At 46.1% G+C, this 12,174-nt stretch overlaps 1 protein-coding gene across 1 annotated transcript in view; it reads right to left on the bottom strand.

The window, feature by feature from the left end:
* THEM4 (thioesterase superfamily member 4) overlaps positions 1-10,195 on the bottom strand; it is a 39,163-nt gene extending 28,968 nt beyond the window's left edge. The window contains 3 exon segments of the mRNA XM_028088338.2: positions 2,768-2,951; positions 10,055-10,119; positions 10,122-10,195. Coding sequence (XP_027944139.2) covers positions 2,768-2,951; positions 10,055-10,119; positions 10,122-10,149 — 277 coding nt within the window. The 5' untranslated portion in view covers positions 10,150-10,195.
* Positions 10,196-12,174: the final 1,979 nt, after the last annotated feature.

Raw genomic sequence — 12,174 nt, 5'->3', positions numbered from 1 at the left:
TTTTCTCTTCTCTTCCTTTACTCTCATACATATCAGGAGCTTTTCATGGAGTATGGTCTTTTTTAAATAATTTTTATTTATTTTTTTCAAGAATTTTTTATTTATTCATTTGAGAGAGAGAAAGAGAGCGAGCGAGCGTGCGAGCAGGAGCAGTGGGGAGAGGAAGAGGAAGAAGACTCCCTGCGGAGCAGGGAGCCCAACATGGGGCTCGATCCCAGGACCTGGAGATCATGACCTGAGCCGAAGGCAGACGCTTAATGATCTAAGCCCCCCAGGTGCCCCCATGGAGTATGGTCTTATAACACTTTCAGGTCAACTGCTCAGGCTGCAATCCTTTAGGCTGGGGCTACTCTACAGGGAGGAGAAGCCTGCCTTTTGGCTAGAAGTTAGTACCCTAGCCGGAATGGTAGTAAGACCCAGAAACTTGATGCCCTCTCTTTATTCCTGTCCTTATACAAAGTTGTCTTTTTTGGGCACGGGACAGTCACCTAAGTTGCTAGCACAGCTGCCAATCTTAAGTCTCCCATGTGAGGTTTCCTCCTCACTGGTTTAATGTGATGTTCACATCTCTGGTCTAGTAATCTCTGGCCACGAGACTTCCACTTGGAACCGGCTGAAACCAGTACCCAACTGAATCAAAGCCCAACTGGGACCATTTCCTAGAGAAGTTGGCTGTAAAGACTACATGTGTTGGAATGTCGCTTAGACCATGATGAATTTTTATCTCCAATCTTCTGTCAATGTCCTCCACTTACAAAAAACTACAGGGGCAATTTCCCCTTGTAAAAACTTTCCTAATGTTTTCCATGGGTTAAAAATGGGGGGTTCTTCAGGGCAAGGCAAGGTATGGTATCTCGGTCCACATGCTGGCACCCATTTTACAGTCTAGGATTCGATAGGGAAGCTGGGGGATGCGAGCATCCCTCCTACTGGGACTTTAATGGCATGGCGGTGATCATAGCAATTTCATTCAAGGGGCTCCTTGGGCTGCTTTGACACCAGGAACCTCTGACAAGCACAAAGACTGTCTATACATGAGCTATTGTGGCAATTTCTCTGAAGTTTACCTCACGTTGTCTAGCTTAGGCAAACAACAAACATTCAAAGACAATGAGAACTAGAATTTAACATCTGCAAAGGTGGGTTACTGAAACATTTTTCTCACTGTAATCACTCTCATTTCCAGAAATAGCCAAATTAAGACTAATTTGTTTGTAAAACAAGTCACAATCTTGGTCTTAATTTTTCCTTTTGCCTTTGTTTCCCACATCAGTGTCACTTAGGCCGAGTCAACAAACGGGGGTTTATATTTATTTATTTGACAGACAGCGAGAGAGCACAAGCAGGGGGAGCGGCAGGCAGAGGGAGAGAGGGAGAAGCAGGTTCCCTGCTCAGCAGGGAGCCCTGACCGGAAAGCAGCTGCTTAACCATCTGAGCCACCCAGGTGCCCCCAAACTGGGGTTTAATATCTAACCTAACTGCAGTGTCAGCCTCCCCCAGGAAAGTTTTAACTGAGTCAGTCAGGAATTTTCTGGTCATCACCAATGGTAATCTGTTACCTAGGCCCTCTCCATCCCCAAAGGCAAATGAGGTCATCTGCATGATAAGACCCCCTGCCCTTTCCCCCAAGTGATAGTGACCTTGCCTGGAATCCTTTTCTTTTGCTATTAACTCCTTGCCCCACCCTCCTTCTTATAAAAACCTTCCATTTTGTACAGCTCTTGGGAGACCCTCTCTACTTGCCAGATGGGATGCTGCCCGATTCATGAATCGTTTAATAAAGCCAATTAGATCTTCAAATTTGCTCGGCTGAATTTTGTTTCTTGGCAGGGCCCTCACTCCATCTGAGATGCTCTAAGCCCAATATCTAGAAATCTTCTTGACTGTCCTCTGGACTCAAAAACAGAGTTTACGGTTTGTTCCGACTATTAACCGTTTTCTTTTGTTTCCATAAAAAAACGCCTCTTATTAAATAGATGACTGCTCATGCAATGTAGAGCCCCCCTGCAATAAATACCACCTCCTGAAATGAGACACAACTGTTTAGTCTAATGTATTCTCAGGACTAATAGACTCGTTCAAAGACATGAAACTTCTTGGGGACGCTTCAAAGACGGGAATGAAGGACAGCAGAATGCGCCAACCCAAAATACAGCTCTTTGGCATCAAGATTATTTTGAGGAACAGCAGACGGGTTGGGCATGGAGCCTACTTAGAAAACAAACAAAAACAATAGAGAGTAAAGAAACCCCTGCATTACTTACATCCTTCCCTCTTCAAATGGTAACTGATGTGGGGAATAAAGGCAGAAGGAAATGTAGTTAAAAATAATTTCCTTATATCCTGCAGCCAATTGACAAATAACTTGAGGCAGACAGAGCGGGACATTCCTCCAGGAAACTCCCAAGGGTCTTAATGTTTTGCTAGAGGGAAAAACAACTTTAGCTTGACAATAGCCAGGCTTCCAGGATCAGTGAGTCATCTTTAGCATATGAAAGACTTTTGGAAACTTCCCTTGGTCTTCTCTTCCCCCAACCCCAAAGTGTATGATCAATTGCTCCTCACAATCCCAGTGCAGCTCTTTTCGGCCCAAGGGTCCTGTCCCGGTGCTTTAATAAAACCACCTTTTTGCAAAGACATCTCGAGAATTCTTTCCTGGCCATTGGGTCCAGGCCCCAACATTTCCAGATCAGTAACCAATGCCTCGATATTTTCTGTTTTATATTTGACATTTAAATATTCTTTATGAGAGAGTGGTTGTTCCTACCAGGAAAAAAGGTTTTGACCTCTTCAATCCTTTGAGGAGATACAGATTTATATGAAGGCAAACGTTTCCAAGAGCCATCTTCAGTTTTCTTCATGAACTGGTCAAAAAGGAGTCTCATGTCCTTGCTCCAGCTGGGGTTGGGGAGAGAACGGTCCACATAAATGACCTCTGAAGAAAATGACCTCTAAAAGAAAGAGAGGAGAAAAAGAAGAATGGAGAGTGAACCCTATCTTGTAACATACTCTATTTTCTGAGACTATCTTGCTGCCTCTTCCAGAAGTTGGTCATTTCGGAGTGGAAGCACATTTTAAGAATCAGCCCATCCAACCTCCTTGAGAGGAGAGATTGAGAGAGAGGGTAAGTGATTTGCTCAATGTCACCCAACTAGCTACTAGCAGAGAAGAATTAAGCTCAGGTCTGTGGATTCCTTTCTTTTAAAACAAAACCAAACAAAACACCTTAATCAAGCACAGGTGAGCCAGGAACTGGAGATAAACAGATGAAGGACACACATTTTCCTCCATGTAAAAAGTGTTACCAGTGGGGTATGCAGGAGCCAGAGCACAGGGGAGAGGTGTTTAGACAGGGGGTAAGGGGGGGTTCAGGGAGGAGTTCTTTGACCTGAATCTTGATTTTGATGTAGGGAAGATGTTAGGGTTCGAAGCCAATGGCCAAGAAAGAATTCTTGAGCCGTCTCCAAGTGCAAAAAGTGGTTTTATTAGAGGACGGGAACAGCACCATGGGCAGAAAGAGCTGCAATGGAGTCGTGAGGGGTGGTGATTATATACCTTCAAGTTGGGAAGGGGTTAGGGATAGGGTAAGTCTCTAAGGAATTTTGGAATCAAGGTTTCCAGGATCTTGAGGGGGCTAGCTATTGCTGGGAAAAGGTCATTTATTACTGTCTAATAAAACCTGAATCATGAGACCCTTCAGATGTGTATCAGTAGGTCATATGCTTGGGGGATGATTGCCAACATGTAGCTGGTGGGGGTAGAGATAAAAGGAAGTTTCCAACGGAATTTTTAGATGTTAAAGTAGACTTACAGGATCCAGGGGGGCGGGCTAAGATCTCCTTTTGCCCAAAGGCAAAGTATTAACATGGAGGCAGCTGAGTTCCTAGAGGAGTATGTCACTTTGCCTGTTTCAAGGACTTGTCAATGGGCTGTAGGCAGTAAGGAAATTTACTAATTTTTCTTCTTTGTTTCTCACATCAACTGAACAAGCAGAAATTAGCCAGCTAGAAAGGGTATTGTAGGTATACGCAAAAGCAAGGAGGCACGACAGTTTTATGGGGCCTCATAACAACCACATTTATGAAATACTTAAGAAGTAGGTACTAATTATTATCCCCGTTTTACAGATGATGAAACTAAGGCCTAAAAGAAGCTTGGCTTTGTTTCAGTGCAAGGGGAAGAGCAGATGACTACAGAGATGCAGACAAGGGCTTGGCTGGGAGAACTTCCATACTAAGCTAGTTGGCCTGAACTGGTCTGTATCTGCAGTTGTTCCCAGAGGGATTTCAATAGGGAAACGACAAGATCTGATCTGGCCATCATAAGAAAGATAGTGGGAGGGACCAAGACTGGATGTGAGGACCCTGTGCCGAGGCTTTTAGAGGTAACCCAAGTGAAAATTATGACTGCATGAAGCAGATAAGGAGTAAGGGAAGAGTAAAAATACAAACACCAACCCCAGGTTTCTGAATTATGCAACACAGTGAGTGACAGAGCCAATTACCAAGAAAGAGAATATAAGGAGGAGGAGGCGGTTGGGGCGGGACAGGTGCTTGGTGTCACAGTAACCATGGCTTCCACCCATGCTATTTCTCTGTAGCACTGAGCAATGCTACCACTCATGTGACCAGGCAGCAAGTGGAATGGTGCAGAGGCCCTGGAGGGGGACAAAGGGTGACTTACCAAGGAGGACAAAGCAAATGGCCATAGGCACTGGAAAGGAAAAAACTTTTTTTTGGGGGGGATCTTTTTTTTTTTTTGGCTTCAGCAGAAATCTTGGAATATTTAAGATCACAGAAGCTATCAACTCTATGGCATTCCACTTCCAGTCACCCTTGTCAATTCAGATTCAATGTATCTACACTTGGACTGATGTAGGAAAGACGTTATTAGGGTTCAAAGCCGATGGCCAAGAAAGAATTCTTGAGAAGTCTATGGTGCAAAAAGGTGATTTTATATTAAAGCACGGGGACAGGAGCCGTAAGCAGAAAGAGCTGCTGCACTGGGGTTGTGAGGGGTGGCTGATTATATACTACTGGGTTGAGGGAGGTTAAGGAAAAAGGGAGGTTTCAAAAGAACTTTCACGTGCTAAAGAGGACCTACAAGATACTGGAGGCCTTGCCATTGTCAAAGTTGTTTTTCCCTTCTACCAAGGCATTAACATTAAGATAGTTGGGAGATTCCTGGGAGAATGTCACACATGTCCATGTCCCACCAGAAGTGGGGGGTGGGGGTAGGTTGCAGGGTGTCAGCTTATGCTCCGTCTTCAGCCAGCCTTTTGTTCCCTCATCATGGACCACACCCCGATATCAAAACAGCAAGGCTGTGCTGTGATGGAAGAACCAGCCAACCAGCCTTCCACTGACATGCTGACACCTCAGCTGGCTCTGATCTGGCCAGCTCTGATTCTGGCCTGATGGTTGCGAATATAGGCAGCCTGTCTCAAAAACTCCACAGAATTAACTCCTTGACTGAACAGAAGGAAGTATCAACTTCATGAGGGGAAATGTGAGCAGGGTCGAGACTACTCTACCCCCCAGCCCAGGATTTGTACCTTTGTTTTTTTCCTATGGTTCTGGATTCGCTATCTCTTTAGAACCCAGTTCAGAAAATTTGGGAAAGAAAAGAAAAAACAATTTATGGGTGCCTGGGTGGCTTAGGTGGCTAAGTGTCTGCGTTCGGCTCAGGTCATGATCCCATCCAGCCGAAGCAGGCTCCCTCTGCCCTTCCCCCCCAACTCATGCTCATGGGCACGCGCTCTCTCTCAAAAATAAAACCATTTTTAAAATCCATCCATTACCTCTCCATGTTAAGGCAAACAATGATAAATGTTGATGTCTTTCTACCAACTTTTCTTAAATGTGATCTTTCATTTATTTAGGAGAGAGAGCAGGTGTGCTGACAGGGGAGGAGCAGATGGGGAGGAGGGAGAGAGAATCTCAAGCAGACCGTCCGCTGAGCTGAGCATGGAGCCTGACACAGAGCATGACCCTGAGATCTTGACCTGAAATCAAGAGTTGGTTGCTTAATCAACTGAGTCACCCAGGTGCCCCTAAATGTAATCTTTCTTAATACACTTGTAATTTCAGTAAGAAATGTATTTTTCTTCCTGCCTCACCACTTAAAATTTAGTGCCCACTTTTTCATGTCCTTAATCTCAATTATCACCATTTTCAACAGCAGAAAAATAGTCCTTTAGACTCATTTACTATAATTTACTTAACCAGTTAAGTTAGGCATTTAAAGTGTTTCTAATCTTTTGCTGCTTTAAATAAAAATGTTCATTGGAAAATAATGAATATAGCCTTTTCTCTATTTTGGATTATTTCCTTAAAATCCAGTCTCAATCACGTGGCTTTAAAGTACATGAATTCTGGAAATAAACACAAGTAGTCACAGATAAATATGCACTGAGCAATACATGTCAGTTGAGAGGTAGAACAGAATGTATAGGATTTGGCTCATCCATAGGTCTTATTTATTTATTTATTTATTTATTTATTTTTAAAGATTTTATTTATTTATTCGAGAGAGAGAGAATGAGAGATAGAGAGCACGAGAGGGAAGAGGGTCAGAGGGAGAAGCAGACTCCCTGCCGAGCAGGGAGCCTGATGTGGGACTCGATCCCGGGACTCCAGGATCATGACCTGAGCCGAAGGCAGTCGCTCAACCAACTGAGCCACCCAGGCGCCCCATAGGTCTTATTTAAATAGGCAACTCTAGGATGGATCAGTTACAGCATCTTTTTATGGACCAAGGTGATAGAGATAATTGAAGACTTTCGTTTAAAGATTTTACTTATTTGAGAGAGAGAGAGAGAGACAGCGAGAGAGGGAACACAAGCAGGCGGAGTGGGAGAGGGAGAAGCAGGCTTCCTGATGAATGACTCCCTTGGCTATGGGCTCTCCTACCTGATTTTAACTTTGAAGTGTGGGATTCACCTAAACGCAGTGAACTTTTTAAAATCTGCTATATGCCTGGTTCTGTGCCAGGAACTGGTTCAGACAGAGAAGACTTGGGCCCTGCCCTCAAGGGCTGGCAGCCTCAGGTGTGAAAAATACCATAACAGAAGTACAAAAAGACATAGGAGTGACATTCAGGGAAAACTTCAGAAAGCTGAGGACTGGGATGCCTGGGTGGCTCAGTCGGTGAAGCATCTGCCTTTGGCTCAGGTCATGGTCCCAGGGTCCTGGGATCGAGTCCCACATTGGGCTCTCTGCTCAGTGGGGAGCCTGCTTCTCCCTCTGCCTGCTGCCCCCCCTGCTTGTGCTCTCTCTCTTTCTCTGACAAATAATAAAATCTTTAAAAAAAAAAAAAAGATGAGGACCGATGGAATGATTTCTAAAGGATAAAAAGCTCACTAAGGAGAGAATGGAAGGGCTACACCAAGCAAAGGCACAGAGGTGACACAACTGTTTGACATGATGGAGAAAAACTGCAGGATTTCAGTCTTCATGGATGTAAGGTGCAATGAGAGTAGCAGCCAGATGTGGATGGCAAAGAAGAAGGGGAACACACCATCGAGCCTCTTTGGCCTTAACACAGGGCTTAGATTTCACCTGCTAGGTCAAAGTTTCCAAACACCAAAATGAAAGATGATTTTAGGTAGCACAAGGACTACAGCGTATGTATTTTTAAATACATAATATCAAAGGACATAAATAACACATCACACTTGGTGATCTCACAAACGTTATTCCTTAGGATGAAACTCATTAAAAAAAGGTAGTCTTTAAAATAAACCATGAGGGTGGTATATAAATGATAAAATACTTTTTTCCACTATGGGGAGCCTTACAGAGTTATAAGCAAAGAAGTAACATGAACTTAGGTTTTAGAAACCTTGCTCTGGTGTAAAGGATGAATTGAAAGGTGAGAAGAATCGCAGGGAAAGCATTAAAACTGTTGCAAAGATCCAGATGAGATATGGTTAGAAGCTGAACTAGGTACAGGGCACCTGGGTGGCTCAGTCAGTTAAGCAACTGCCTTCGGCTCAGGTCATGATCCCAGGGTTCTGGGATTGAGCCCCGCATGGGACTCTGTTCAGTGGGGAGCCTGCTTCTCCCTCTTCCTCTGCCTGCTGCTTCCTGGGCTTGTGCTCTCTTTCTCTGTCAAATAAATAAATAAAATCTTCAACAACAAAAAAAGAAGCTGAACTAGGTAGAGAGAAATGAAGAAAAAAAAAGATTTAAGAGACTTTTAGGATACTGGGATCAAGGGATGTGGAGAGAGACTGATCACAGAGAAACAGAAATAGGAGAGCCTTGGATGATTCCAGAATTGTAGCTTTGCAGACTGGGGTGGAAAGAAGAAAGGAGGTTTTTGTTACTATTTGTGTTAGGAGGGGGAAGAGGAGTGGATCTATAATTTTATTTTATTTTTTTTAAAGGTTTTTTTTTTTTTTCCTTTTTTGAGATTTTATTTATTTGACAGAGAGAGAGACATAGCGAGAGAGGGAACACAAGCAGGGGGAGTGGGAGAGGGAGAAGCAGGCTTCCCGCTGAGCAGGGAGCCCGATGTGGGGCTGATCCCAGGACGCTGGGAACATGACCTGAGCCAAAAGGCAAATGCTTAACAACTGAGTCACCCAGGTGCCCCTGGATCTCTTAATTTTAGAGGCATGTAGATCCTAGGACTTCCGATGAACACTTTGATGTTGTGAGAAAAAAAATAATGAAAGTTTCAGTTCAAGAGGGTAGGAACTAACAGATACTTGATGTAAGGGCACTTGTAAATTCCCTGCACAGGGGCGCCTGGGTGGCTCAGATGGTTAAGCGTCTGCCGAACTCTTGGGATAGAGAGCCCCCCTGGCCACCCCTGGCTCTGCGGGGAGCCTGCTTCTCCCTTCTCCCTCTGCTCATGCTCTCTCTCTCTCCGTATCTGTGTCGCAAATGAATAAATAAAATAAAAAAAAAATTCCCAGCACAGACTGTGTACCTGAGGGATAAATGTTAGAGATAATCATTATCTTTTCTAGCCCTCTGTAGAGGGCTTTATCTTTGGTTATATATTTTTCAAGTGGGACTTGTTAACTAAAGTTCTGACTACTTTTTAATGTATTTCCTTTTAAGAGTAAGTTACTGAACAGAAAAAAGACGACTTACAAAGCCTCTAAGTACTACTGTTAAATATTCTCAACACAGATTACAAGGCATCAACATATAATTAAAGGAACAAATTATCTTTGTTGTGAGAGGCGCACAGGACGTTTTCCTTTCCAAGGTGAAAGATGGTATAGGATTAATAACCAGTCTGCACACATTATTCTTTAAAAGAAAGGTCCAAGAGCTTGCAGTTCTTGCTCAGTACAGAACTGTTCCCTCCATGTTCCCTTAGAACTTCATTATAGCATAGTGTTTTAATTTTGCAATTTCATCCTTTTCTTCCAAACTAGATTGTGAACTCCTTGAGAGAAAGGGTTTTCTTACTCATCTTTATATCATCAGAGACCAATGTCTTACATATTGTTGGGGTTTAATTAATAATAATTGAATATTTCAGTGAAGCAAAACATAGGGATGTAAGAACAAGCATTATTTATTTAGTATTAACGCCAGGCTGCGCGTTCAACGTTACCTCATTTTACTCTTATAACAGCCTTTAAAGTTGAGAAAGTGGTACAGTTATCCGTTGGGCAGAGGTGATCTGGGTGAAACCCTAGGAAGAGACACCGCTATTCTCGCGAGCATACTACTGTAAAAGTCAGGATTGGTACTGCCTAGGTCAGACCCTAACTCCACAACGTGCCTGTGTGTGACCTTCCCCAAACCACGACCCAACTGGTCTCAGTCGCAGCGATATTCCCCGACCTGCTGACCAGAGACCAGCATCTCGCACGCTGCTTCAGGCCCGTATCCCCTTCCTGTCCCTCTCCGCCTTTGGACCTCAGGACTGAAGGCGACCCCGCTAACACCGACGTTCGGCGCTGACCTTAGCTTTTACTCTGCGGTCCGGGAGTTGAGGATCTACAGTTCGGCGCGGACATCCTCACCGGCTCCCCCCAGACACAGCCTGGCCCAGCCGCCCGCTCCCGGCGCCCAGCTCCCGGACTCACAGGCGACGGCCGCGAGCCCCTCGCCGGCGGGGGCGTGCCTCCCAACGGGCCGCGCAGGGCCCCGGGCGCAGTCGTGAGGCGCAGCTCCGCAGCATGGCTCCGAGGGCGCGCGAGGCTCCCGCAGACACAGTTGCGGGGCTCGCCCGCTAGCCGGCTCTTCACGTGACCGACGGGCCACGTGACCCAGGGGCGCGGCGTGAGGCAGGCAGGCAGGCAGGCAGGCAGGCAGGCGGGCGGGCGGGCGGGGGGGGCGGCCCTAGGTCTCGAGAGACTTTGTGCCCGCGCCAGGCCCTCCGGCCCAACTACTGTTAAGCAACGCCCCCCGCCCCGGCTGGATGGGAAAGGGAGCGAGGCCGGGAAAGTGGGGAGGCCGGGAAGGCCAGCACCGGCTCGCCCGCGGTTGCCGCCCCCCGCCTCTCCCCGCCGCAGCTCCAGCCTACCCCCCGCCCCCGATCCCTCCCGACCGGCGCAGCCGAATTCTGGGCGTGTAACCATGAAGTTCTTCTCCCTCCGGGAGAAGACAAAAAGCCCTCGGGCAGGTGGGAGCGCACCCTCGGAGCTGTTTCTTGTGGGCCGCGGACATTTCCCTGGGATCGGGTTGGTATTGATTTGTAAAGAGCCTTCCGCCTCCTAAGTGCATTTATACGCTTAAAATGCTCCTTCTCTGCCTTTTTCCGGTGCCCCTCGTCTCCCGCCCCCTTAAAGCCCCGGGCCGAGCTAAAAGTCTTGTAAGTCATGCTTTTTTTTTTTCAAAAAGAGAACTCATAGCACTTGAAGGATGTGTTCATCTCTAGCTTTGGAGACAGGCCTGAGCTCAAAATCCCCTCCACAACCTAACACCTTGTAGGGACTCTGCACCTGGCCTCTGTTTCTTCATCTGTCTGTTGAGAATACTAAAAAGTGCACAACAGGATCTTCCCTTTCAGTGGGAGTCACGAAGTAGAAGTTAGCAGAAGTTACCTTGTAGTTCCCTCAGGAAACTGCCCCCAGGGGCGCCGGGGCGGCTCAGTCCTTTAAGCGTCTGCCATTAGCTCAGGTCATGAGGGGTCCTGGCATCCAGCCCTGCCCCTGGGGTTCCCTGCTCAGCGGAGCCTACTTCTCCCTCGGCCCCTGCCGCCCTGCTTGCGCTCTCTGGCGCTCTCTGGTGCTCTACCGTGCTCGCGCGCTCTCTCTCTCCAATAAATAAAATCTTAAAAAAAAAAGAAAGAAAAAGAAACTGTTCCAGGCCAGTGGTGTGCTGGAGCTGGCTCCTACAAGCTCATGGGAGCAGACTTAAAAATTCAGAATTTGGGGGTTCTGGGTGGCTCAGTCGGTTGGGCGCCTGCCTTCTGCTGGGGTCCTGGTCCCAGGGTCCTCGATTGGAGCCCCGCATGGGGCTCGCTGCTCAGTGGGGACCTGCTTCTCCCTCTCCCTCTGCCTCCCTCCTCGCCCGCTTGTGCTCTCTCTCAAAAAAAATTCAGAATTTGGCTAGCCAGTCCTTAAGTACTGCTATTATTAAAATTTAAATTATGTCATGGGGCCTGAGTGGCTCAGTCACTTAAGTGGCTGCCTTGAGCTCAGGTCAAGATCTCAGGGTCCTGGGTTGGAGCCCCACATTGGACTCCCTGCCTAGCTCCTAGTCTGCTTCTCCCTCTGCCCCTCCCTCATGCTTGCGCGCCCACTCTGTCTACTATAAATAAATCTTTTTAAAAAATTATGTCAACTTACAATTGAATAAATTGTATCAAAAACAAAAGTGTTTGATACTAAAATCTGTAACGTCCTAATTACTACATTTTAGTACAATCTGTGCTCTTGGGGTTATTTACCTTTATCGTATTTGTGTGGTGGAAATAGGCTCATATCTTCCCAGCGTCCTCTTTCAGTCACATCACCTGGAGGCTTGAAATCCACTGCATGGGAGTATTCACTCAGAAACTGCAAATGAGGGCCTTCTCTCTCCTTTTTAAAAAACATTTACCAATATACTATTAGTCCATCCTGAACTGAGGTCTTAAAACCCTAAGGGTTGCTAGCATAATAGGTTACTAAAATTGCTTACACCCGGCACATCATTCATTACATGATATTTTCCCAGCAATACACCTCTCACCACTCACATAGTAAAGGTGGAATGGGAG

Source organism: Eumetopias jubatus, unplaced genomic scaffold, assembly GCF_037043125.1.
Source record: "Eumetopias jubatus isolate StellerSeaLion01/CBP00866 unplaced genomic scaffold, mEumJub1_p1.0 scaffold_4, whole genome shotgun sequence".
In the NCBI taxonomy this organism is placed as follows: Eukaryota; Metazoa; Chordata; class Mammalia; order Carnivora; family Otariidae; genus Eumetopias; species Eumetopias jubatus.
This window is presented reverse-complemented; position numbering and strand designations above follow the sequence as displayed.